At 40.6% G+C, this 27,637-nt stretch overlaps 1 protein-coding gene across 1 annotated transcript in view; it reads left to right on the top strand.

The window, feature by feature from the left end:
* Nucleotides 1-27,637, top strand: part of NCKAP5 (NCK associated protein 5) — a 729,314-nt gene that overhangs the window by 619,711 nt on the left and 81,966 nt on the right. The window contains exons 12-14 of the mRNA XM_042948658.1: nt 34-3,806; nt 4,574-4,751; nt 12,061-12,136. Coding sequence (XP_042804592.1) covers nt 34-3,806; nt 4,574-4,751; nt 12,061-12,136 — 4,027 coding nt within the window. The remainder of the gene's footprint in view (nt 1-33; nt 3,807-4,573; nt 4,752-12,060; nt 12,137-27,637) is intronic.

The raw sequence follows: 27,637 nt of genomic DNA, 5'->3' as shown, positions 1-27,637 counted from the left end.
CAATGATGTCTGACATGTACTTTTCTTTCCTAGAAATCATCACAAAACTGGGATAAAAGGCTAAGTATTGACTCTTCGCTCCCAAGTGGCTTCGCTAGTCCGACAGATGAACTACCTCCCACTCGTATCAAGGAAAGTCACATTTTGGAAGGACTAAGAAAGCTACAGAAGCAAAAGGTGTTACTTGAACCCCCGTCAGTGATAACAAAATGGGGTTATAAAGATTGCATGAACTCAAATGAAGGAATATATTCTCCAGGAATTAAGAGTAGCAGCATCAAGGGGTATCCCCCCTGCAAACCAACTGACACGAGGAGCCCCAGCAAGGAGCCTCACGAGACATTTGTCTATGACACAGATTCCCATGATGATGCTGATGAGGACTCTTCCTCCTTAGCCTTGCTCCAGGCAGCTCCAAACCAGAGCTGCAGGCTGCACAGTCATAAATTAACCCACAGTGTTTCTGACAGCCTATTTGGCTGGGAGCTAAATAGAAAACACTTTACAGAAGGTATGTCCTCAGTTTACCCCAGGGAAAGGCCTGAGAATCGGACCAGTTGTGCCAGCAACTGCCCCTTGGAGAGGATGCTGTGCCCAAGTGTGCAGGCGCCTCAAGTACAGAGAGAGAGGGAGCCACGCGGTCAGGGCCATGTGGCTCTCAGTCTACAGCTTTCAGACACCGATGACAATGAAGCCTTTGATGAATTGCACATTGGTAGCAGTGACGAGAAAAGCCATTCAGACTTGTCACTGACTGCTGACACTGACAGATCCATGGAGAATCTGGACATCCTTATGGGATTTGGAAAATCTCAACTGGGGTCTCCTGATGAGGAGGAAAAACAAGTGCCCATCCCCTTAGAGAGTAGACCAAAGACGTTTAGCTTCATTAAGCAGCAAAGGGTTGTAAAAAGGACTTCTTCAGAAGAATGCATTACCGTCATATTTGACGCGGAAGATGGCGAGCCCATTGAATTCAGCTCTCACCAGACTGGCTTTGTCACTGTTACCAGAAATGAAATTTCTATCAATTCGGCCCCTACTGGACCCAAGGCAGAACACACTGAAATTTTACCTCAGGGAATGGCTCATTTACAGCCAGGAGCTGCAGCAAGAGACTACACTTTCTTGAACAGACCTGAAGAGCAAACTGAGAAAAACATTCCAAAAGATGACATAGATAATGTTACTGTGGCACCCACTGACTCTTTCAGCCCCAGGACAGTCACACAAAATACTCAGCGACCAAGACCAGCCAAACCAACACTCACTGTGTCATGCCAGAGTAATTCTAGGTCTTCAGTGTCCATGGGTATCTATCAAAAACAAAGTCTGACAAAAATCCCTGCCAGGGGCAAGTCTTCACCTCAGAAATCAAAAATGATAGAGCCTGAACTCTCCTCAAGAGTGCCCTCATCGGGCCCAGTGTCTCTTGAAAAATCACCAGCCTTAGCTCCTGGGAAGCTCTCACGGTTCAAGAAGACTGAGGGCCCAGCACCCCTTTTTGATTTGCAGCCAGATTCACACATTCCAAAACACCCTGGCCAACTTCCTCATGGCTCCAAAATGTCCAGCAGAAAGGATTGGGTTCAGTGCTCCAAGAGTCAGATTCCAGCATCACAGTTACTGCCAAGGCCCCTCAATGAGCCAGGTGACAATGGAGAACCCCCGACAAGGGACAAACACTGTGACCCTGGGCCAGAGGCAGGGATGAAATCACCTCCCCCCCCACCCCCTCCAGACAGGTCAGGCTCCCTTCTCATCAGGCCCAGTTATGACTATTTGCCACCACCCTCATCTGCCAAGCCTGACACCAGGGTCCCCAATGAAACAGCAAGGACCATATTCAAATCCCCACCTCTGAAGGGATCCTCTGCTCCTATTATCTCTTCTAATCAGATCATGACAGAAGTGCCAGGGAAGAAACCTTCTGTGGCCTTCAAAAAGCCTATCTTCACTCACCCTCTGCCCTCCACAGAAAGAGTGGTTCAAACCAGATGTTCCGCTCATACCCCAAGCAGCTCATTTGCTGTGATGGCCCCAGGGCCCCTAAAGGTCTCTCCAAAGAGAGGTGTCCCCAGAACCCCACCTCACCAAACGCTTGGGATCACACAAGCAGACACAGGGTTACGGACTCCCAAGAATTGTCCTTCAGGCCCTGAGCCACTGGAAATATCATCCCCCAAAAGTGTGTCCCCAGGAAGAAAAGGACAAATGAATGACTGTGTCCCCACCTCACCCAAGCCTGCCTTCTTAGGGGCGAATGAATCACCATCATCTCAGGGTAACAGTCACTCATCATCACCCTCCTCCAAAAGCCATAACACCCCACATGGTTGTCAAAGCGCTCATGAGAAAGGGCTGAAAACTCGCCTCCCGGTTGGGCTCAGAGTCCTCATGAAATCTCCCCAATTGCTCAGGAAAAGTTCTACAGTGCCAGGGAAACATGAAAAAGACAGTCTGAATGAAGCCTCTAAAAGCTCTGTGGCTGTGAGCAAGGCTAAGCCAGAGGATGCTGGGAATCCAGTGAGCATGGAGACCACAGTGGGAGAAAGAACTGTGACTCCACTGTGTTTTCAGGCACAAGGCAATTTGGCTGAAGGGCTTCCCCTGGAAACGGCAATGCCAGAGTCATTGGATAATAGCATCCTTGAGGCTGATGGAAAAGATGGGGTAGAAAACAGGGCTGTGAAAAGATCCCTTTCCTCCAATAAGCCACACTTAAAACCAGCTCTAGGCATGAATGGAGCCAAAGCCCGCAGCCAGAGTTTCAGTGCTCACTCGGGTGACAAGCCCCCTACTCCCCCCATGGAAGGGCCAGGCAAAGTTCGAACTCAGATTATTACCAACACCGCTGAGAGAGGCAACTCCCTCACTCGACAGAGCTCCTCCGCGGAAGTCTCGCCCAACAAGACCCCTTCTGCTCCCATGTCTGACAGTCTCCCCAGTGTGGGGAGGCCTCTGGGACATCTCTCCACCAGGCAAGCCTCCCTAGGGAGTGCAGGCAGCAGCCCCAGTAACCAGCATGGGAGCCCAAGCAAGTTGCCTTTGAGGGTCCCTCCAACATCTGAAGGGCTCCTTGTCCCCTGTGGAATGGAAGACAAGCAGGGCTATGCAGAGGGAGGATGTCCCACCATGGCTGTCCCTGAGGAACCAAACAGTGACCACTACACATGCCCACCCACCCCAGCAGATTGCCCACGAGCCCCGCAGAATCCGGGGAGGACAGAGCGTCCACACAGTTTTGAAACAAGCAGGACCTCCAAGCTAGAAACTTCTGGAATGTGTCCAGATACTTCTACAACCAGGACTGGTGCTGTGAGCCCCGAAGCCCCCCTCTCACCCACAATTGAAGAAAAGGTCATGTTGTGCATTCAGGAAAACGTGGAAAAGGGCCAAGTGCAAACAAAGTCCCCCTCTGTGGAAGCGAAGCCAAAGCCGGGGCCTTCTTTAGCCAGCTGGTTTGGTTTTCGGAGGAGTCGACTTCCAGCTCTCAGTAGCAAGAAAATGGATGTCTCCAAAACCAAAGTGGAAAAAAAGGATGCAAAAGGTTTGGGGTTTGGAAACAAACAGCTAAAATCGGAGAGAAAAAAAGAGAAAAAGAAGCCTGAGCTGCAGTGTAAAATGGAAAATGAGCTTGCCAGGAACACTAGGTTGGCACAGAGTCCAGACAGTAGTTTACAAAGCAAAAATACTTTGAAGACCCCACAAGACGTCTATGACCAAACGAAGTTTGAACCAAGAAGTAGACCCAGCCCTGTCACATGTTCAACGAAAGATACATTTATGACGGAACTTTTGAACAGGTAAGGTCTTGGCAAAGAGGGTGGCAGTGTCAAGGGGTCCCCCCCCAAAACAGGGAGGGTCGTTTGCTTCCTGCACATGAAATGCTGGTCAAGCATGTTTTCATGCAAATAGAAATGCACAGTGGCAGCAGTCTTTTGTACATTAGCCAGAATTTAAACAATGAAATAAAAGTTAGCCATAAAATGATAATTTAGTCCATGTTACTTTGTTAACCAAATCAATGGTCTTTGAAATTAAAGAATGGTAAGTTTTATCAAGGTTGATAGAAATTCAGCCTACACTGGGACCGTGGATTGTACCCACATGGCATGAAATGGAACAAAATTACACATACGTTTTAAGGTATGCCGACCTCATTGATTGTGCCAAGCAAGCAAACGTATACTTAGAAACGTTCCAGAGGTAATTACATTTCCTGCTGATCTCAAGCCAGACATGTATTTAGCAATCACTCTTCAGTGGCTTTTATTTTGCTCCCTCCTTCCCCCATCTCACAAGCAGTAAGTAAGTAAGTAAGTAAGTAAGTAAATAAATAAATAAATAAATAAATAAATAAATAAATAAATAAATAAATATCAAATCTAAACTGACACACTCCTGGGATGTCAGGTGAAGATCTGATCAAGGCCACTGACAAACATTTATCACTCAAAGGTTTAAAGACAAAGAGATACAAAGAGGTTACCTTAAACATCAAAGGATTGGGAAAAGTAGTGATTGAAGAAGAGCAATGTAATTTATCAGAGGAATCACTTTCTACCTGCAGAGTTGATAAGAAAGCCGCTCAACAGACAGAAAGTGGATCAAATAATGTTTCCTGCAGGAGAGTGTTAAAGGGCAGCTCCCAGGGTTCCTGCCTCACCAGCAGCTCTACGAGCACTCAAGGAAACCACAAGAAAAACATCAAAACCAAAGCCGATGTGGAAATACCGAAAAGCTCCCTGGTAAGTGCTCCCCCCATCCTGGTTATGAAGTGAATCTGGTTGGGTTCTTTCTAGCTAAGCTGATGGCAATGTACAAGCACAAGATTATCAGGTGAATGGGGGGAGAAAGTTCAAGGAAAAGGAGAGACACCTGGTGACAGCAGAGAAGTGAGAGCAATATTGCAAATGGAGTCTCTGCCTCCAGGATCTTTTCTGGGTTAGCTGCCTTTCAGGGCAGTATAACCAGAGTGCCTGCAACTGACAGGCTGGTGTCATCTTCAGATTAGGCTCCTGTGCAGGGGATTTATTTTGATGATCATTTCCTTCATTTCCAACAACACAAAAAGGCGTGGACATGATTATAAAACATAATAGTGCTAAACAGTTGGAGAGATTGTTGGCTATTTTGATGGCTCGATTTAAGCACTGTTCTTTTTTTTTTTTTTTTTTTTTTTTTTTTCTGAAAGCTGTATGTACCAATTCCTCTCACCTAGACAGAAAGTATTGAAGAAATCTATTTTGGAACTTGATTCCCTATTATTGAGTCTCTTAATTATGAAGTGAAAAACTCAACTCAGGGGTAATTTCTTTTAAGAAATGAAAGGGCCTGGGTAGCTCAGTTGTTAAGTGGCTGACTCTTGATTTTGGCTCAGGTCATGATCTCATGATTCATGAGATCTGGTCCCAAGTCTAGCTCTGTGATGACAGCATGGAGTCTGCTTGGGGTTCTCTATCTCCCTCTCTCTCTTCCCCTGCCCTGCTCTTGTGTCATGTGAGCTCTCTCTCTCTCTCTCTCCCTCTCTCCCTCTCTCCCTCTCTCCCTCTCCCTCTCCCTCTCCCTCTCTCAAAAATAAATATTTAAAAAATGAAAGAGTATTTTTATATTTCCCCAGGATATGCTTGTTTCAAATAATATTTTGGTTTTAAAATTACCTTAAATTGCATTTGCTCTCCTTACCTTCTTTCTGTTCTTGCATAATTGATTTGGTGATATTTATTGTTCCTTTGTATAAGTTTTGAAGCACTTCCACAAACAAAAAGAAATTCTTTTTATAGAATTACTGTATCCATATGTTTTTGTACTATAATAAAAGAGATTGTAAAATATGGTACATACTACCATTTTCTTAGGGAAAACCTGAAATATAAAGTAATTATACATTTTTTTTCTAGAGTGTTTCACAGGAGATTTTAGAAGTAATCATGATTGGCATTCATTATTATTAATTACTAGTTTAATTAATTCTTGATATTTAGGATCCCTTAGAATTTCATAGACATAATTTAATTTAACACAAATGCACATTTTTCTTTCAAATAGCTTTGGACTCGGAAGAGCTATAAAGTTTTTGGGGTTTTTTTTGTTTTTTTTTTTTTTCAAATGCTCTGAAGTCATATTGCAAACTAGGTCCTTGCAAAAGTTCCCCCCCCCACCCCACCCCCACCCCCCCGCCTTTTTCTTCTGGGCTTCCATGGTATCCTCCCTTCTTTGAAAATGTAGATGTCCCCCGCATTGTAAAATCACAAATTATAAGCATATGTAAGGCTGCCCTTGTAGTGTCACCGAAAGGAAAGAGAGAATGAACAGTGTGGAAACGTGCAATATGCCAGAAATTCAATCCAACTGATCTAAAACTTTGATAGCCTGGCAGAGCCTCTTATCAGAGGCACTCAATTTAACTATGCCCCATTTAATATGTTTCTGACAGCTTAGGGTATATATCTTTGCTGCACAGAAATACCAAAAAAACAAAAAACCTTTGTTTGGCTTTCACAATTTCATTTTTACTTTCTCGTTACTTCCTAACACTACAGTAATTTCTGTGCTTTTTGTCTCTCGTCTTCAGTCTTTCACTGAATTACTACATTTCAGGGTAGTAATAAGTGTCCTTTGGTCCTTCCAGAATATCAGCAAGAAACATTCTTATTATTTTCTGTGAAGTACAAAGATTACTTAACCACCCCAAAATACATAATCAATAGGGATATGCTAATTTTTTCTAGTTAGCTGCAAGAGGAAATTAGTCATGCTGGGAAGCTTTTCCATACAGAGGAATATTATTAACCTGGATAGTTGACCACCTAGTCTTTTTTTTTTTTTTAATGTAAAATGCAGTGGGGTTTTTTTGTTTCATCTCCATAATCATCAATGTGGAATGGACTAAAATTACTAATTTCAGAAAGGACATTGCCATAGTCTCCTTTGGGACTAGTACAAGACTAGCAGTGAAAACCTATTTATTATATGTTATCAGCCTGTACAGGAAGGAAATTAGTTGCAAAATAGGATATATTGTAATACCATAGCATATTGATGGGAATGCCCATGAACCTCTTAAAATTCAGAGTTTGAGGGAATTTTCCCCTACTAGAGCTCAAGGTAAATTTCCCATTTGCTTATTTTAAACTCTATTGCAGAGAATCTTTCTGACAGTATTCACTCGGGATGAAAACAGTAGCTACGCATAATACATTACGTGTCACATGGGTTTTGTTTTGTTTTGTTTTTTAGTGAAATCACTGTTCAAAATGTTATAATATACCACCATCTCTTCCCTTTACACACCAAGACTATATTCAGTTATGAGGATCCTCAGGGACTGTATTCTAATCTATGCTGATACATAAGCATTTCCATACATGTAACAAATTCATGTATGTAGCAGACCTGCACTGCATTCACTGGTAGCTGCATATCAATACCCATTTTCAGGATTGCTAGATACATTTTAAAATATGTGTAAAAGTCCCATTAATTCTTTGCTGAATTCAATCTTTTTCTCTTTTCAGAACCTTAATTAGAGGCTTATGTCCCCATTTAGGCCATCATTCACAGACCACTTAGCTCTAATTTTTGTGTAATTTAGACAAGGGCCATGTTACTTTGTACTTCTACTTGAATTATATAAAATCATGACAAGATGGGAAGAGGCATCCCCAGGGAAGATTGCATAGGTATTAAGTAAATAAGAAAGAAAGAAATGCACTCTACTTGCTATGTGTTATAAATCCTTCCTTCCTATGGATTCAGATAATTTTGTGTAATAAGAAGTCTCAAGGGAAGACAGCTCCAGGCTCCTACTTGACTATCACTGGACAAAATAAAAATTGTTAACAAAATTAACGAGATCGTATACCTTCTTCATGCGCTGGGAAGAGATGGCCGTTTTAATATGGGTATTTTAATTTAAATTATGAGTATTTTTTTCAGCCAGTGTCCCATAGTGTGAAAAAAATCACATATGCTAATAAAAAAAGCATCAAATACTATCCCATGAAAATGATATGGTGGTGATGAAATAGCATAAAATAGTACAATAATTACGCAAATTGTTATCATCTTATTAAGTTCTGCAAAATGTTGTAATTTCAACATCCTTAATTGAACAGTTCTGTACTAAATGCATTTTGATGCTAATAAGAAGCATGCATATTTTGACCTCCTCCTGCAATTTTTTTTAAATGACTAACTTTTCTAAAAGTAATGCCTTTTAGAGTTTTCCTTCCAAAGATCGCTTCTTGTCTCACTTAGGTTCATTATATTCTGTTCTTTTGCAATAAATGTTGTTTTCTGGGAAGCAGTTTATGTTGGGATGATTTATAGAAGACATAGAAGCAGAATTCCAAATGAAGGGTATCCCCAAATGTTGGGTGTGTGTCTGTGTGTGCATGTGTTGAATTATTTTTTCCATTTTCCTCCAGGGTCCTTTGTAAACTCATTCCTCCCTGCCTTTTCTAATTGTAGGGGTGAATAGAATATAATGGGCACAGTGACACTTTACTGGTTTCCTGTTAGGGATTAGTATTTGGTACAGTTCTTGACTACAACTGCAGACCCCAAAAGATGGACAGAAGTTGGAAGTGTACCATTAGAAGGCCCCTGACATACTGACAACAAACTTAAACCAAAAATAGCCCATAGTTATTGCTTGAATTACCTGCTACTTCTTATCAAATAGGACATTACTGACATTAGGTTGTGTCTGTTTCTGGTAGAACAATGCTTGAGAAAATTCTACATCTCTAATCACTATTCTTTTCTGAGCCAAACTTCTGGGTTTTGTGACCACTCCTATCTTTGAAGGGCTTCATCATGTGAAGATCGTCCCACTTGTGCCTATCTTTGGCAAATTCTTAATCTTGAGTTGGCAGCCCCTGATCCCCAGCAAAGTTCCTACAATGACTCACCAATACCCAGACCCTGTGCGATCAAGAATGAAAATTCATTTTAAATTCAGCCGATGAAAAATATAATTAGCAAGGGGAATCTGCTGCCAAAACAAATCATGCCCCTCATTTCCATAGGCAAATGGATTTTTTTTTAATTCCTCGCCACTTCACATTGGAATCTACTTGTATAGATGATTAGAACCAACAAGTATGCCATTCTGAGGCATGCCTCATTTTCCACTCCTTTGCTAGTTCTTCACCCATCTCCTTTGGATTTTCCTCTCATGGGTCATCTACTCCTCACGGGTCATCAGCCTAGGAAAGCTGAAAGAACCAGGGACCTTGTCTACAAGCCCTGTTCCTCTGATAAATACCCAGAGGCCACGTTTAACATTTGCTGTTAAGCACAGAACGCCCTAGAAAAGTTCTGACAGAGAGCTGAAAGGTAGGACAAAAGGATGGCCTTTTTTTTTCTGTCTTGAATATGATACTTGGAGAAAAGTGGTGGTGAAGTTCCACAGATTGGTTAGGAAACAAGAAGGGAAGGGAAGCAAGGAAGTTAAACACACACACACACACACACACACACACACACACACACACACTTGGAAAATTTTTGCTACTCTTAAATAAAAATGTTGCTTGTATATACGTGGAGTACTGCCTACATATCTAACTGGCAGACACTAAAAAAATATCCTAGTTCTTGGGAAGGTCTAGAAAGGACATCTGTGACAGTATCATGCACTATGAAAAATTTAATTATAGCAATGAATAGGGGCCAGGAGTGCCCCCTCTAAAACTGAAATCCTTTCTGACCTTGAAGAGATCACTAACCCTGTATGAGCCTCTTCCTCATCTGTAAGATGAGAATCTTATTTTAATTATTGGAATCTTTATTTTAGAATCTCACAGGCTGATAAAGATGATGATTCATCTACATTCCAGCAGGTTAGCAGGGCACCCCCAGTTTAGGAAAACCTAAAGGAAATATTATTTTACATAACAGGTAAGGAAAAACATTAAATATGTTGGCATAAGAGTTGGTATGCACTGAAAATACAAACAGATTTCATTGATGTGTCTATAAATGAGGTTGGAAGCTTCAGATTGGGTTGATGGAAATGAAGGTGTTTTGGGATCCCTTTTTCAGTGAGTCTTTTGATCGCCTTGTCACAAACAGATCCCTGAGCTAGGCAAAGCTTGGAAGGCAAATAAGTAACACATTAGCCTTGCTGATGCTCATGGCATTTTTCTTCTCTGCTGTGCATAAATGTCCACTACTGAAAACAGAGATTATTGATGAAGGCTTCCCCCCCGACCACACCCTGCCCCGTTCCCTAACTTTCCTCTTCTGGACATGCTAACAAACAGGGGGATGCCTGCAGAGCAAAAGGCTGATGAGGAAAGAAAGTGAGGAAGCATGGCCTCTGGATATTGAACCCTTGGTCTCTCCTTGTGAGGTTCAGGTAGCCATCTACATACTCTCTTGAGTCCACCACCGTCTGACTATCAGCATATACAGAATAAGCACCAATTACATTCTGATATTGGAACTGCAGTCTTAAGATATAAATATTGGTCTTATTCCATTAAATATGAAAAATAGGTAAAAGCTAAATGTATCTCAAGGTCATTATGCACCATATGACTTTCAACATTGCAAGTATGAAATAAGAGTTTCTTGGCATTCCACTCAAGCCCCTGCACATGTCCACTGACAGCCTCTAATGCATGTGCCTAAGCAGAACTCCATTGCATTCAGTGCATGGTTCACATCATTATCATTGGCTGCCCAGGTGACCGATGGGGATATATTTTAAAAGGGCTTTTTGGGTCATTCTGCCAAGGACCACAAGCTGCCTTGATATTGAAGCCAAGTCTACTGGCATAGTCAAATGGACATTTGAGAACAACAAATTTCCCTCAAATGAACACAAATCTGGAGTTGGTACTACTTAGTTTGAATCCTGGTTCCACCACTTGGGTAATTACTTGTCTGTTTCTTCAGGAAGAGGAGGCTAACAATAGCACCTAGCATTATTCTAAGGATTATGAGATCATAGGCATTAAGAGCTCAAACAGCTCCTGCTCTATAGTATTTAAGAGCTTGCTTTTTAAATTATGGCTGGTACCGGGGCACCTGGGGGGCTCAGTCGGTTAAGCATCTGACTCTTCTGCTCAGATCATGATCTCATGGTTTGTGAGTTTGAGCCCCACATCGGGCTCTGCACTGACAGCTAGGAGCCTGCTTGGGATTCTCTCTCTCTCCTTCTCTCTCTGCCCCTCCCCATCTCTTGCACTTGCTTTCTCTCTCTCTGTCTCTCTCTCTGTCTCTCTCTCTCTCTCTCTCTCTCTCTCTCTGAAAATAAATATACTTAAAAAAATCTTAAATTACGGTTGGTACTGATAATGTTATTGTTGCTACTACTGTCACTAGATTGAGAAGGAGGGGACCTGAGTTGTAATCCCAACATTTCCACTTACAATATGTTTATGGAAACTTACTGGATCTCAGAATTCTCATTTGTAAAACACTGTGACTTTATTCAGGTCTCTAGAGTTCTGCTGAATGCTACCCCCTTCAGCATCTGGATATTTCAACTGAAATATAAGGGGAATGTTTTTGACCTAAAAAATCGATATAAATGTGTCACTGCTCTAGTCCACTAAGCATACATCATAGTCACCTTATGTTTCATCACAGAAAGAACAAAAAAAATAATTTTCTTAGAGAGTTACATTCCAGGAAAGTGTCAGGAGATCTAAGTATATTTCTTTCTTCTTATTAAAATAACTTGTGGTGAAAGTCGCTGTCTCTGGAGGAATTATATGTCCTTTGACTTTAATTTTTCCTAACAGCTATGACTTTATTAAGTATTAAAAGCCAACGCTATTATCTCTAATTTTTTTTGGAGAATTAGTTACCCTGAAAATCTTCATTTTCAGGTCTGGGGTTATATTTCTGAAAATATGCTCTTGTGATTAAAACTTGTCATAAAGCCAAGTGAATGAAGAATCTTTGTATATGTATATGTACATACACAAGCTGACTCACACATGCCCACATTTGTTACAGAACCAACCACCATTCTGAGGATTGCGGACAATCTGTTGAATGTAATAAAGAAGAACTTACAGTATTTTCTTCTTGCCACAGATAAAAGAAGCAAGCGGAGACCTGCAAGAGGATGAAGATGTGATCGCGGAGCCCACATTTCAGAGCCACATCATAGGTAAACATCCACGTCATGTACATCTTCATGGGTGATATTTTTTTAATGCAACCTTCTTGCAGACACAGTGTGTTCCTACAGAGCACGTCCCATGCCTCACCTCTGTGAGCACTGGGTCTTAACCTCTCACACAGGCTTCCTTTTATCTTCTCAGGTATTGGAAGCTACCATAAAGTAAGTGGTTCAAAGCAGGACCTATAGAGAAAACATGCGTGTTTTCAGAGCAATGCGCTGCAAACTGATGAGAAGTAGGTACTTGTCAGGATGAAATGAAAACAATGCTGAGTGTAAATAATTTCTCTGAGGAAAAAAATCAACTTTGAATCGATCCAGCTTCTATAATTGTCTCAAGAAGCATTCTGCACAACTGCCATAGAAATGTGGGGTGGTAGCTTTCTTAAATGGAATCATTTTTTAATTGAATATGTTTTACACACAGAACCTAGTAGATTTCGGTGTACATGGCTTGCTGAAACTTCACAACTCATTTTCTTCATCATTTCTGTTAGAACCCTGATTACAAGTATCCGTGTGTGTGAAATAAGTTTGATTTGTCAGCTATTTCTTAAAATCGTGCCTAGGCCTAGGTGGAAGGAACTCAGCTTCCCAACACGAAAAGACTTTGCTGACCTTTTGCTGACCTGTTTTCAGCAGCCAGGAGGTAACTGGTGGGGTAGTTGTCTGTGACTATAATCCTTGTCAGGTGATAGCAGCCACCTTGGATGATGACAGAATAAGTTTTTCCTCAGGCTCCAAAAATAGCTATGAAAGCAAGCATGCCAATTAAGGAATTTTACACCAGATACCAAGGCATGATGGAATAATTTCTTCTAATCACATTTGGGTATAGCAGTTGATATCGAATCCTATGTTCTAGGGCATGACAGCCCCACACATTTCTGGTTTCTAGTCTGGTTAGAGTATCCACTGCTCCTGTATCTTCAGCTGCCAGCTTCAAGCACCTCCCCACTCTTTGGGTCCTATAGAGACCCTCCATGGCTGGTTTTCTCGTGTACCCGGAAGTCTTCTGCAAACTGTAACTTACAGTTTCTCTCAGAGAGTTATTGTACCCCCACAGCTTAATGAGACCGGCACTCCATTATTATTCTTTCCATTCGTAATTGAGGAGCCAAAAACCTTAACAAACAGCTGAATGAGTGCAGTCTGAATAAGATTATTATTCCAAGAAGACATCTTTTATTATAGTTGTCAATGTAAAATGCTTAAATTGGTATCAGTTCTGTGTAGCTAGCTAATATGCAAGTTAAATATTGTTTAACAACCTTCAAACATGACACTATGTAATGCCCTGCTGGATCATCATTTTTCTATAATGAGGTGTTCTCGGGCCTGTAAAATAACATATAAAATTAGAGGCTGATTTTTTTTCAAAAGAACTACAGTAATGTATACTTTCATAGGCTAGTGATTTTTTAGGTTTGCATTGTTTGACCCAATAGCTAGTCGCCACATGTCGCCATTTCAGGTTCAGTTCTAATTCATTAAAACTATGTCATATTAAAAATTAAGTTCCTCAGTGGCACTACACACATTTCAAGTGCTCACTGGCTACATATCCTATGTGGTCTGTGTGCACATTTCCATCATCACACAGAGCTCTGTTGGAAAGTGCTGCTTTAGATTACTCTCCTGGAAGTAAATTTGGACCATGCTTATGACAGAGACCTGACCTGGTCTTCACACTATGGAGATTTATCTCCTCAAACTAGGGGGGAACTATGTGAATAAGCTGCTATCAGCTACCAATAAAACGACAACTGCAAATCTGAGTAATCATTATATGGAATAAAGCCATTTGATCATTTTACACAATTAAAAAAACTGGAAGAAGAAAAACATGAAAGATGGGTAGCAGCTCAACAATGTTATCAAAAGCCCTGGCTTTTTGTCCTCAGACCTGTTGGGTTGCAAATTGATTTCCACCACTCTGGGCATTCCTTTATATTCAAGGCGCAAAGTATAAGGAAGAATAAAAGCTCCATCACAATCCACCCGCTAGACTCCATCTTACATGTTGTTGAGGAGAACCAGATTATAAAGACAATCCTAGCTGCAAAGGATGCTGGGAAAGTCAGTATATTGCTACTCTTTATTGCATAAGGTAGCAGAGAGAACAGGGTTGAGAACATTCCCTGGGTTAATCGATCCATAAGATCACTGCAAACCTTGTAAAAACTTCATCCATTTGAAGACTGAAGGAGACTCAACAAACAAGTGGGTATTTCTTTTTATTCCACAAGAATGACTGAGAAGGTATTTTTAGCATGCTGGTAAACCCAATATTCTTCATTTTGTCTAAGCTAAGTATTGTCACATAGCCTCAAAATGTTATATAAGCATAGAATATGCTTTGCAACCGAGCAAATCTAAATATGTTATCCTTCTAACCAAATAACAGCTAATGCCATTAACAAAGAAGAATAATCAGAAAATTTGTGAATCTGAATGTTTACATTTTTGTCATGTTAGTTTAATCAAAATATTAGGAGTTGGTTATAACATAAAGTAGCATTAACTAAGCCTGCTTTATATTGAAATTCAAGATTCATAAATTAACTAAAATAATACAACTAGATTTTTTTCTTTAAAATCACCCTGATAAATGTCAGACTTCCACGTTAATAAACAACAAGAAAATGACTAGCCCAGCCTAATAGAAGTGCTATCACAAATGATCACAAAGCTCATATTTCTAATTGTTCTTTCCTGCTATTTAACTATAATAGGTTCACCCTGTGTATTATATTAATTATCTAATGGGATTAAATGATCAGTAGGAATTCAAAAAATATTGTTTCATATTAAGAACACTGGCCAGAAGGGGCGCCTGGGTGGCTCAGGCGGTTAAGCGACCGACTTCAGCTCAGGTCATGATCTCGCGCTAGGTGAGTTCAAGCCCCGCGTCGGGCTCTGGGCTGACAGCTCGGAGCCTGGAGCCTGTTTCAGATTCTGTGTCTCCCTCTCTCTGACCCTCCCCCATTCATGCTCTGTCTCTCTCTGTCTCAAAAATAAATAAATATTAAGAACACTGGCCAGTGATAGTATCAAAAATAATCCTCTAAGCAGAGGCAGAGGATCTGGAAATTCCTCTAAAGAGGAGGAAATGTCTTTTGAGGAGTTTAAGGAAGAAACCAAGCAGAATTGAATGATATCCAAGAAAACAAGGATTCATGGTAGGCTCTAGTGAAATGAAGGATATGTATTATTTTCTCCAAATTTAAAAGAGTTATAAAGAATAATCTGTCCAATAGCCCAATGGTCAAATGTCCCAGTGCCCCATGGCTGCATGAAATCTGTTTACCCTCCCCTGTTGGCTGGTTGCCCTCTTTGTCTCTTAGTTCTAAAGGAAGGCTTCTGGCTCCTATGACCAAAGGAGAGCATGACAAAGGGCATTATCTAGCCCCAAGAATCTGGCTTTCTTTGGGTAGCTCTGTGGAGTTGCTTGGTACCCTCCTACCCACCTCAGGAATTTCCCCCAAGTGATCTTTCTGTCCTCCTCCTTTTTCCATTCTTCCCCAAACTGGCCTTAGCCAGCAGCTAATATATTATGCAGGAGGATAACAGGTACTCAATAAAGATCCCCTTTGACTTACTTATCAGACTATTCACCAGTTTATTTCCATTTTCCCGGGACATTTCATTTCACTATCCCTTGCTCTCTCCTAGACTTTAGCTAGCCAATCTGGTAGACTAACTCACATCAGTGGAGTAATAGGTGAAGCAGGTATCTTTTCAGGTCACATATTTGCATTATAACAAAGACTCAAGAAAAGTTTTACCTCCAGTTAAGAGGAACTCTTGAAACTTGTATTAAAGTTTCAGGCATTCACATCACTGGTTTGAGCAAATTATGGGGTGAGGAAGAAAGGACAGAATTAACCTGATTTCAGACAATAAATAGCACAAGGCACAGTGCCAGGGAGGAAAAATTATTTTGTCATATAACTGTACTTTTGAGAAATAGACTGCCTGAAGGCTAAGCAGTGGGACAAAGCTGTGTTGAGCCAAGTAGAGAAGATTTAGATAACCGGCTACAATCACCATTTCACCTCTGCCTAATATACAGACCTCGTTCTCCTAATCTTTTCTCACTCAGCCATACAGCATGGAATCCACATAGCATTGTGCCCAATCTAGAGTTTGATACAAACAGAAAGGATGAAAGGGTCATATGACACATAGTTTCTATTGTCACATTCCAATGAAGGTCAAGGAATGCAGTAGCTTCTTCACACAGCAGAGGAGAGAAGGCCTGGACTGAGGTCAAAGTGTCTCTGGCTGTGGTTCTTAGGAGAGAAAGAGAAAGTCTCACAGACTCTTGAATCAAGTACCTCAGTTACATGGAGAATTTAAGAATCAAAACCTAGATGTGGATCTCATCCGAATGGAATGAGTTCTGGAACCTATCTTATTATATTAATATTGATGTGGTTTGGAGTGTTGGGGTTCAGAGCCTACGGCCAACATTCTTGAGATGTCTTCGGTGTAAAAAGGTGATTTTATTAAAGCATAGGGACAGGATCATGGTAAGAAAAGGCTGCACTGGGGCTGTGAAGAGTGATCATATAAGATTTTCTGTCCTATGGAGGGGAGATATTAGGGCTCCAGGAAATTGAGTCTATAGGTTTCTAGAGATTGCTTTTTTCTTGTAAATCATTAAGACAGTTGCAAACATATTGCAACATGGTTGGGGCTAGGGGGTGCAAGGGTGTTAGCTTTGCTTTGTCCTTAGCTTGCCTTTTGCCCCCTCATCAATATTAATGACCTAATACACTATGGTCAACCGTCATTATCTGTACATAGATTATACAGCTTGAATTACCCAGACCACAATTATTTTCAATCCAAGACTGGATTTCCCTTAATTATTAGTATCAGTAGGGTTAGATTCAGATGGAAGTGAACGATATCCCAAAATACAGCGGTTTAAATAACAACAGAATTTTCTTGCTGTCACGCAGGACAGTCCAGAAGAAGGTAATCCAGGATGTTAGGACAGTGCCAGACTTCTCCTATCTTGCCCCTCTGGTTTATATGTTTTCCATTCCCAAGGCCACTTCATGGTTCAAGATGGCTTGAAAAACCATTCACTTTCCAACCAGCAAGATCCCTTTGTGAATACTTCCTAGCAGTTGACCCATGCCTTCTGCCATTGGCCAGTATGTAGTACATAGGATAGGAAACATGCCAGGCAGCAAGCCATATGTCCAGGAGGAAAAACAAAAAAGGAAGTTCTTTGGAAGAAAGGGGCAATGGCTTTCAGAGGACACATACCATTTTTAGCCTGCTGCTCACCCCCTACCAAGCTTACCTCCTTGGTAGAAACATAAATTGTCACTGTAATTTAAGAAAACTATAGAAAATAAATTTGAAGAGTTTTTGGAAAATACAGAATTTTAATGATGTATGCTTAGTTTTTGTTTTGCATGACCTGAGCAACCACTCTCTATTAGTATAGTTAATCTTGAGTAACTTTTTGAGAAAATATATTGATCTGGGATTAGTTTGCCACCACTGTGTCTATGAGTAATATATACTTAGTCACCCACAAAGTATATAAAGCTCACATAAATCTTCTCTGAAATATAATGTATCTAGAATTTTCCTTTCTCTAGAATTAAAACCAAGAGGGTACCAGGCCTTTCAGGACTATAGGTGCCAGTCAATTAAAGTTAATGATAATAATCTGTCTCATTTTGAGAATATTACCAATTTTCCCCACTGAGAAAACTTGAAAAAAATCAGGAATTTTGTATACAGGGAGTGTCATTCATACTAAAAATAAAATTAAAGCATATTGTAGAAACTTGATGAGACTTTTACAACTTTTGAGTAGATGGCTATTTAAGTCAAATGTCACATTTTAAATAGTGTGCCGACATGTTTAAGCTTAATTGTAGAAAGGGTGAGTTATTGATCAAAACAAAATGTGAGTGGGAAGTACAAATGTTCTCAATAACAATTTTAGTAAATGATGTTCTGTTGACTGCTAACAGACTGGCACTGAACTGAGAACTATTTAGATAATAATGTCTATGGATGGGGAATAAGATGGAGTAGTGTACCTAAATTGGACATCTAAGAGGTACTATAAAGTAATAGGTTGGGAAAGGACACTTCCATGTGACTACATAGAGTTCTGCAATTTACAACTGCAAGTGACAAACTCTAAAGGGGAAGCTTTGCATCTGACAGCCATGACTACCTGTCATGAAGGTAGAACCATGGAAATAGGACCATCTGATTTCTTCTGACAAGGACTGGAAAGAGTAATATCAATTTTCATCCATTGAATATCCATTACATACTAAGTCCTGTGCTTGGAATATTACAGGTCATCCTCCTTGGTTTTGCTTTTGTTTTGTTTTTTTCATTCCTTTGTGGCTGGGTTTCTGTTGTTGTCATCTGTAAACTTGTTTCTGATAAGTACTTCCCTCTAACTACCAGAGAGAGTCACTAGCTGAGGCTCTGGTGGAGATTTCTGTATTTATGAGCCTACTAAAGTCTGGTCTGTGACTCCCTTCCTCTGTTTGTTTTTCTTTCACTAGAGATAGAGATTTGTAGACTTGGAGAGTTGAATGTATGACTTTTTTTTTTTTTTTTTTTTTTTTTTACTCCTGGAAAATATTTGTTCCTATAGATTACACCAGGAAGCTGAGTTCTATTTAGGTCCACAAGCCTATACTGAGTATCTTCTACAAACCACGACCTGGGTTAGATGCTGGGGATATGGGATGAGTAAGACACAGTGCCTCTACTGTGCCAACAGCCATCTAGTAGGGAGACAGAAAAGCCAACAGATACACTGTGATCATAGATTAAGTTACAGGAATACTCTGCATACATATGAGTGTACAGATTGGTGTAGAATCCAGCTTTGGTAAAGCCAGGAAGGTTGATTTTCATGTGTGAGGAAAAGACAAAAGTAAGAGAATAAGATATTGAAGTTAAAGTGAATTTTCCATTTACACCAGTGTTTCCCAAACTTTGCTACAAATCAGAATCCCCTGGGAAGTCTTTAAATATGCTGATGCCCAGGTGCAGCTGAGTGGCTCAGTCTGTTAAGAATCTAACTTTGGCTCAGGTCATGATCTTGTGGTCCATGGGTTTGAGCCCCACATCAGGCTCTGTGCTGACAGCTCAGAGACTGGAGCCTGTTTCATGCATCTCCTTCTGTCTTGGCCCTTCCCCCCCAAAGTAAATAAACATAAAAAATTTTAAATATGCTGATGCCCAGGTCACACCCCATAACACATCACAAGCTCTGGAGATAAGAGCTACCCATTAGTGTCTTTTTAAAGATCCCCAAGTGATTCCGGTGGGGAGCAAGGTTTGGGAACCACTGCGTTAAAGGTTAGGATCTCATCAGCCAAGGGGACAGGGAGATGTCTTTCAACTCAAGGGCAAGAGGGTAAGCAAAGGCCTGAAGATAGGAATGTGGCATACTGCAGGGGACGATAGTTAATGGAGCACCAGCTTGGCTAGAGTAGAGAGTAATTTTTGAGAATAAGGTACAGATACAGTTGGTTTGTAAGATGGGACTAGATTGTGGAGACCTTGAAAGCCAGCCTTAGATATTCGAAATTTATCCTACAGAATAACACACAGACTGTGGAGATTTTTAAAGAAAGGCTAACATGATCAGAAGTGGCCATCCAATCACTTTCATGTTCATGTTCCAACTTTTAAAATTGTAACACCTTTTTATATATATGCACCATATTGATTCCTCCTGAATGGTGTGCTCTGATGAGTAGAGTCACATATTTATGTGAAAGGGTAGACACCCAGGATTATTTAAGGGTTGCCAAAGGGGTCTCTGCCCCAAAAGATCTCTCCTGGTAGCATATTAGAATTCCCTACCCTTTGGTGACCCCTTTAGGAAAGGCCCTCAAGTGGCTTGTTACACAATACCTGGTCTCTGGAAAGGGTGCACATTGAGCCTCACTGACTAATAGCAGTAGTGCATTTCTCAGCTTAGTACCAGCAAGACCCTAAAGGGATGAGTCATGAGGCTGGTATATTCTCCTTCCAGGGAACTGAGAATCAGAAGAAGGAATAGCTTGACATTTAGGAAAGGTAAGCATGGTGTTTTTCAGATGGGGACACTCAGCTGCTGGAGGCAGAGGCAGACCTGAAGCCCTAGTGGGTGGCAGGAATTAACCCAGGTGCGAGAAGGGGAAAGGGCTCACCAAATAGGTAATGGTAGACACATTAAATACTTTTTGCCCTTTTTCCCACATTTTTCCAAGGCCTATCACTGTACAGTGTAAGTTGGAGAATCTGAAATAGCTATACATAGACCTCATTTTGTAGAGTTCCCTCAATTTCTTAAGAGGAAGTTCATTCAATTAAAGTAAACATAAGCACGTGTATGTAACTTATGGCACAGTAAGGAATAGGCAAAAGGTCAAAACAAAGTCAAAAAGCAGAGTGCCTCAGACCCTGAACCAGAAACCTGCCCAGTGTGACAGTAAATTCTAAAAGAAGTAAGATGGTCATATATGAATATCTACTGTTTATTAAAAACTTTCTATATGCTAGGCACTGACCAGCGTGTTTTATGTATGTTGCCTTGCTTTATCCACACAGCAACCCTGCAGCTTAGATACTATGGTCACCCTTTCCAAGTGGGGAAATGGATGTATTGAAAGGTTACATACTCTGTTCAGCAACGTGGCTGGTATGGAATGGAGCCAACATCCAAACCCAGCTCAGTCCATAGCTGTGAACCAAAGCAACCCCCAAGAATGCTAAATGATGGCTAGGTACTTTTTTGGCCACCTTGCAGGCACCACAGTTCAAGGATCCCTTTAGTAGATTGCTTGGTTGGGGGTTGAAAACTCCAATAAGCCCCCGGTTCAATGAGTGAGATAGGCCAGACTTGGCATATACAAGCATATATTACATGAGTGATGGGAGTTTTAAGGAATGGAGACAATACAACGCACCCCAGGGGAGCAGCTACTTGTCAATTTCCATTGTCACTGTAGAAGAAGGCTGGTCCTATGTAACCAAGTCCTTCCATTTTTCACCAGAAGCCAAAAAATATAGATTTTTTATGTGACATATGATACATTTTAAAATGCGGGCTCAATTGTAAAAAGCAAATCTTCAGAGACTTTCTTTTATCTGGCAATATTTCAGATTAGAATTTCAAAGTCCTTTCCCAGAATTTCACAACTAAAAGTGTAGAATATAATATAAAAATACACATATTCTTTTAAATGCATGGTGGAGCTGCCTACAAGGAATGTGTCAGAGGCAGGGATGGCAAGAGAGCTAGAATCCATGGCAGGGAGTGGGGGGAAGTGCTGTAACCAGCACTTACCCCAGGGTCTGATGACCAAGGGCTAGGGTGACCAGCTGTCCTAGTTTGCCTTCACTTTCACTTAGTACTGAAGTCCCTCAGATATGGATGACATGGAACAGTTGTCATCCTCCCTGGAGCCTGGTGTTAAGGAGCTAAACTATTGACATAATGAGAGCCCAGGGGCTGAGCAGGGCAAGGTGTTAGATCAAAAACATGCCTTCCCCACCCGCATCAGGCTGGATTCCCAAGAGCAGTGGCAACAAACCCAGAGGAAGACCGTAAGGATAAGCTCCTAACTTAGCCTCAACTCAGTCTTAACTCTAGCTGAAGAAAGAAAGAAAAAAAGGAAAAAAAAGTCTCCTCTGAAGATTGAATCCTTAGCTCACACTCCTGTGGATCAAGGCACTCATTCACTCTCTGTGTCCCCTAAATCCCCCAGCTTGAATTTTTTTTAAGTGTTCTGAACTGTGCTTTTAAATACTACAGAGAAGAAACTGGAAGAAACTGGAATAGTTGAGACATGAATGGCAGAATATTAATATTTTTCGAGCCGTGCAACCCCACTGTTTGAGAATATTTGAAATTTATCGTAATGAAAAGTTTTAAAAAGTGCAGACTCAAGGTGATAGTGCTTGTAGGAATCTGGCAGAATCCAACGCAGATCTTCTCTTGATGCAACCACTCTAAACTTTACACACGGATAAAATTCCAAGGAAGATTAACTCACAATAGAAGATCACTAAGAAGGGGAAATAACAATTTCATTAGCGAGTGGCAGGGAAGAAAAAAAAGGCAAGCTATAGAATAAGTCCTGCATTGACTGCAGAATTGAGAATTATCCAATAGAGAATGTAAAATAAAAATATTTTATGTATTCAAAGTAAACACAAATGGAAATGAACAGTAACAAAGGAACAAACAAATGAAAGTTTGATATCAAAAAAGGATACAAAGAACTTCAAAAAATCAAAAGCTGTTAGTATTGATTACCACTGATGAGAGTGTTACTCAACTAAAAGACAGAGTTGAACAATTATATAAAATGTGTCACAGAGAACCAAGGGGGTGGATAAGTGAAGGAGAGGGTAAAATACATTAAGTAAGAGGTGATAAAATCCACATGCATCTAATAATAGCTCACGAAGGAGGGAATGGAATGAGCAGGGTGAACATAATATCAAAAGAATTCATGACTAAGAATTTTCTAAATTAAAGAAAGTTACTGATTCTCAGTTTCAGAAAGCCAAATTAGTTCCAAGCAAGATAAATAAAAGGAAATCTACACATTGGGATAGGGATTTTATTTCCTTCGGATACCTATCCAGAGGTGGGGTTGCTGCATTGTGTGATACCTCTATTTTCTATTTGGAAGTAAAATCACTATCTCAAAGTGACATTTGCATGTCCACATCCACTGCAGCGTTATTCACAGTGGCCAAGATATGGAAATGATCGAAGTGTATCAACAGATGAATGGGTAAAGAAATTGTCGTGTGTATGTATGTATGCATGTATATGTGTGTGCATATATATATACACATATATATATATATAATACACATGTAATCTTTTAATATTCATTTTTATTTGGATAGCCTTATTACAGTTTTGTTTAGTTTTGCTCATTATACAACTAGAATCATACTGTAAGTATTCTGCATTTGGCTTTTTTTATATCAACATTGTTTTTGCGATGAATCTATGAGGGTACATGCACCTGCTATTTATTAGTTTTCACTGCTCTATAGTATTCCATAGCATGCATATTTTAAAACTTATCCTTTCTACTGTCGATGAACATTTGGATTGTTTTCCATTTTTTTCTATTATGACAATGTTTCTGTGGTCACCGTGCCATATATTCCCTGATGTCCTTGCCAAGATTTTTTGAATGGCCATGTCTTTCAAACTTTTAGACAAGTATCCACAGTAATAAATGTTTACATCATAAATCAGTACAACTCTGTAGATGAGCTTATATATAAATTTAATAAAAATGTCATTTTTTTACTGTAAAAACAAAAATAACATGGAAAATTGATGAGTAACATGAAATTCAACACTGTGATTGTCTTATGAAGAGGTAGGAGTAGAAGGATATGACCAGAGAGGAGCACAAGAGTGTCTTAAAAACACTCTTTCTGTTGTTAAGGTTGGCTATGGGTGTTCTTTTATGGTGGTGATTTAAATGAATCTATATGTTGTATCTACTCCTGTATTTATAGTATGTTTGACAATTTAAAAAAAAAAGATAAAAATTAAAATACCATCCAAAACAAAACACAAATATATTTTGGCAAGTATCTGTGGGCTGAATGGGCCTTCCATTTATCCTTCTGGTCTATACCATGCATCCGTCACCGCACTCCATTCCCTCCTACCATTTGGCTGGCCCTTTATCATCTCCAGAAGAGAGACTGGCCTAGAGAAGAGGGAGAGGGGAGGAAAGGAACACGGCCCTGACCACCCATATTAAGTTACTCATCATCAATTCTGAAGTACATCAAGTGTCAGAGGAATAAGTCAGAAACAGAGATTGTGGGAAACTCTTGAATTTTTGTCTTTTTCTTGTCCAGTCGACCACAGATAATTCTGAGTTGACCACACATTATGGATTGGCTGAACCGACTGTGCTTTAAGTGCAGTTAAAGCCAGCAGTTCTGCTTATGTGTGAAGGTGATGAAAAATTAGTGACTGAGAAGTAGATGTGATTTAGGAAGGAAGGAAGGAAGGAAGGAAGGAAGGAAGGAAGGAAGGAAGGAAGGAAGGAAGGAAAGGGAGGGGAGGGAGGAAGGAGGAAAGGGAGGGAGGGGAAAAGGAAGGAGAGAGAGATCCTGCCAGAGAGGAACTTGTAGCTTTCCAGACACTGGGAAGGCTCTGTTCCTACTGTAAGAACTCAATAGTATATATCTGATGAAAAAAAAAAACAAAAAACAAAAAACCTCAATTAAGGTGATCCTCACATCCAGTCCATGGGGAATCCCAGTAATACGTTCATTAAGTCTGGCACATTGGAGCAAATACCTTAGCACAAGGGAAGTGTAGAGTGCCAGAATGATAGATCAGGTGAAGGCAATGGAAAATTGTAGAGATGAAAATTGAGTTGTGTAATGAAATATGCTACTAAGGAAGGAAAGAAGAAACGTGATCTTGGGAATAGGGTGCTCTTGACTTGCATGAATCCATATTCAAGAAGCATCCTAGAGAAGAGAACAGGATGCAGAGAAAGGAAGGCATCTCAGTGACTTTGTTACAACATGGAACTGATCAGGGCACTTTTTAATGAATCATACACGTGCAAGTAGGGCTTAACTGCTGTGAAAGACAAGCCCTCATTTATGAAAAAGGTAGTGCCTGAGAAAGTAACTTATCAATGTCAGTCTTAATTTCTTCCATAAGCCCACTGATAGAATTTGAGAAGACTCATTTAGCAATCATCTTATCAGTGGTACAATGCCTCTCCACTCATTTTGCACACAATCAGATAAAAGGATGATGTTTGCTTTATCTATGCTTTGCCACCCTGGTACAGCTAAAAGCTTTCGGGAAGGGGGAAGAACAAACTGAGAGGTTACTGGGTTATGAAACATTGTTACAGCCAAGCCAGCAGCATTGAATCAATTTCCAATATGTTTCTTATGTAGCTAAAACCTATACTCTGGAGATGTTATTGTTTGATTATAAAAGCAGGAGGAATTTGAAGAGAGACTTTCATGCCACCTTGATAAACAGTCTCTGCCTGTAACTCGATTGTGTCAACTCCCAAATGGAGGGGAAATATGCTTTAAGGTGACTTTCTGCCCATTTGAAACTCAGCCATGTGTTCTGCCTTCAGAGTCCATTTGGAAGGAATCCTATGTGTGTAAGAACACATTTGGAGTGGGCATCTGCTGCCCTGCTTCTGGATGAGTGGATTACATTTCCAAAGGTGTTAATTCCCTTCACCACTGACCCAGTCATCAGAATGTTTCTCCGATGTCAGAAGTATTTTGTGTATAGTTCTGCTTCAAGACAGGTCACTTTCCTATGTAAGTTATAATTTAAAAAATAATAAATACAAGCACTCTTCATATACTGGGTTACATTGGAGTCTGATTTTAAAGAGAAAAGTGGCAAGGAGGAGGCAGTGTCCTGAGGAAATGAATGGAGTCAGGATCCAAAGCCCAGTCTGGGATTTTATATCTTAGTGCAAAATGCTGCATTTCTCTGTTTCCTCAATTATAAGATGAGAATTTATTTTACGTAGTCTCTATTTTTTTTTTTTTTTTTTTTGGCCCAGACCAATTTCTAACACTCTTTGAGGGAATGGGGGTATACCTGATCTTCAAGATGCCAGTCCATGTCAAGTCCCCACTTCTCATAAATCTGTGAGAAGACGAGGTTTCAATCACAGTAAAGGAGAGTAAAGGAGAAATTTTCAAAACATGCTCACAATTTCTGGGCTGGACTTAGTCATCATCTGTCACAGTAGCGTCACCCATCGTGCATTTGCCTAAAGTTTTGCAGGTTTTTTTTTTTTTTTTTTTTTTTTTAGTGCTCCCATGGATCCCCTCAAATCCCAGCCAGGGGGATGCAGTCACATAGGCCTATGTTCCAGGTCCCACTTTGCCACCTAACAGATGCTGTGATCTTGAGCAAGCTCCTGAATTTCTCTAAGCCTCCATTCCCTCATCTGCCAAACAGAGATAACAGAAGGACCTACGTTGAAGTGTTGTTGGAAGCAGGAAATGAGCTTTTTGCAGATGAGTGCTTGACAGCTATGCCAGGGGCTAGCAAGAACTCAACTCTTCGTCTTCATTATTAGTCTAGTTATTATTAAGATAGATACTGGGTAAAGTATAGGTATCTATGGACATCATTTTCTTTCCTTTTTTTTTTTTGTTTTTTTTTTTGTTTTTAGTTGTAATCATAGCTATGACTTATTACAGTGAAGGATACAAAGCAAAACCACCAAAGGGAAATGTCATATGGAGCATCACTGAGAGGTAATGAGGCCCAGGCCTCCAAGGGTCCCCTTCCTGTGGGCATGCTAAATCCCCCCGGCAACAAGTTATGACAACACATGTGAAATGCTATCCCCCTGAGAAGCTCTTGAGAGACTCAGAGCCCAGGTTTTATTGGGGGCTGATCACACAGGTACCATCTTGACCAGCACATATAAAGATCCCATTTTCCCCAAAGGAAAGCATGTGTTTACCACAAACCACGTTGTTCACGTGAACGGTTTAGGCATAGTGAGTCACTCTCATCAGTTAGGGTGCTGGGAACCCTCTCAAAATCCACGTTCCCCAGTGCTAGTAAAGGGCCAGACTTGCAATCAGGCCTTTCTAAAGGTAAGCCTTGTTAGACCTGCTACGACAACTCTTTTCTTTGCAATCTGTCACCTTGGCCCTTGTCCAAAACGTCCTACAGCAAAATTATTATCAGTAGGACTCCATACAGCAGTGTGAGACCAAACCATTGGCCTCAGTTATTCCCCTTAAAGGTTCGCAATTAATCTGAAGCTGACTTGAATGTCTCCATCCAGGCTGAGATAGTGTCATGGTAGTCACTGATAGGGTCATCCTCGTGGACACAAGAAGGACATTTCCATGGACAGTACATGGTACTTTTGGACACAAAAACTTTACAGTCTTTAAGGTACTCCAAACAGGACAAACATGAGTCAGAGGTACAGGTTAATGGGCCCCCATGTGGCTGCCCATCTTGGAGCTCCTAACTGTGTGATTCCCAATCTAGCCAGAAATAATTCAGGTTAGTTCTTGGTTACAGAGATATTGCATTCAGTTTCAAACAGCTCTACTTGTCCATGGCATCAGTGTCATTATCAATGCCATGAGTCAATGGCATACATAAGTGTCGTCTGTGGAAAATATAGGAGCTAAGCCACCTTCGCTGTCTTGTGATTGGTGGTGTCAGGTGTGATCCTAGGCTCAGCAGTCACTTTGACTGCAAGGCCTTCACCAACAGCTTGGAAAAGTAGCATGGGGAGCGTTTTCATTCAGGAAAAGGGGAAAGCATCCAGGAATAGTTCTGAGGGGAAAAAAAAAAAAAGATAATTAATTCCCTTCTTACCTCACTTCCATTACTCTCCAGGTACTGGGGATTTGTTTTCCCCCATTGGTACAAAATTAGTGTGTTCCACTTAGTAATCAAAACTTTACCTT

The sequence above is a fragment of the Panthera leo genome, chromosome C1 (genome assembly GCF_018350215.1).
Source record: "Panthera leo isolate Ple1 chromosome C1, P.leo_Ple1_pat1.1, whole genome shotgun sequence".
NCBI lineage: Eukaryota > Metazoa > Chordata > Mammalia > Carnivora > Felidae > Panthera > Panthera leo.
This window is presented reverse-complemented; position numbering and strand designations above follow the sequence as displayed.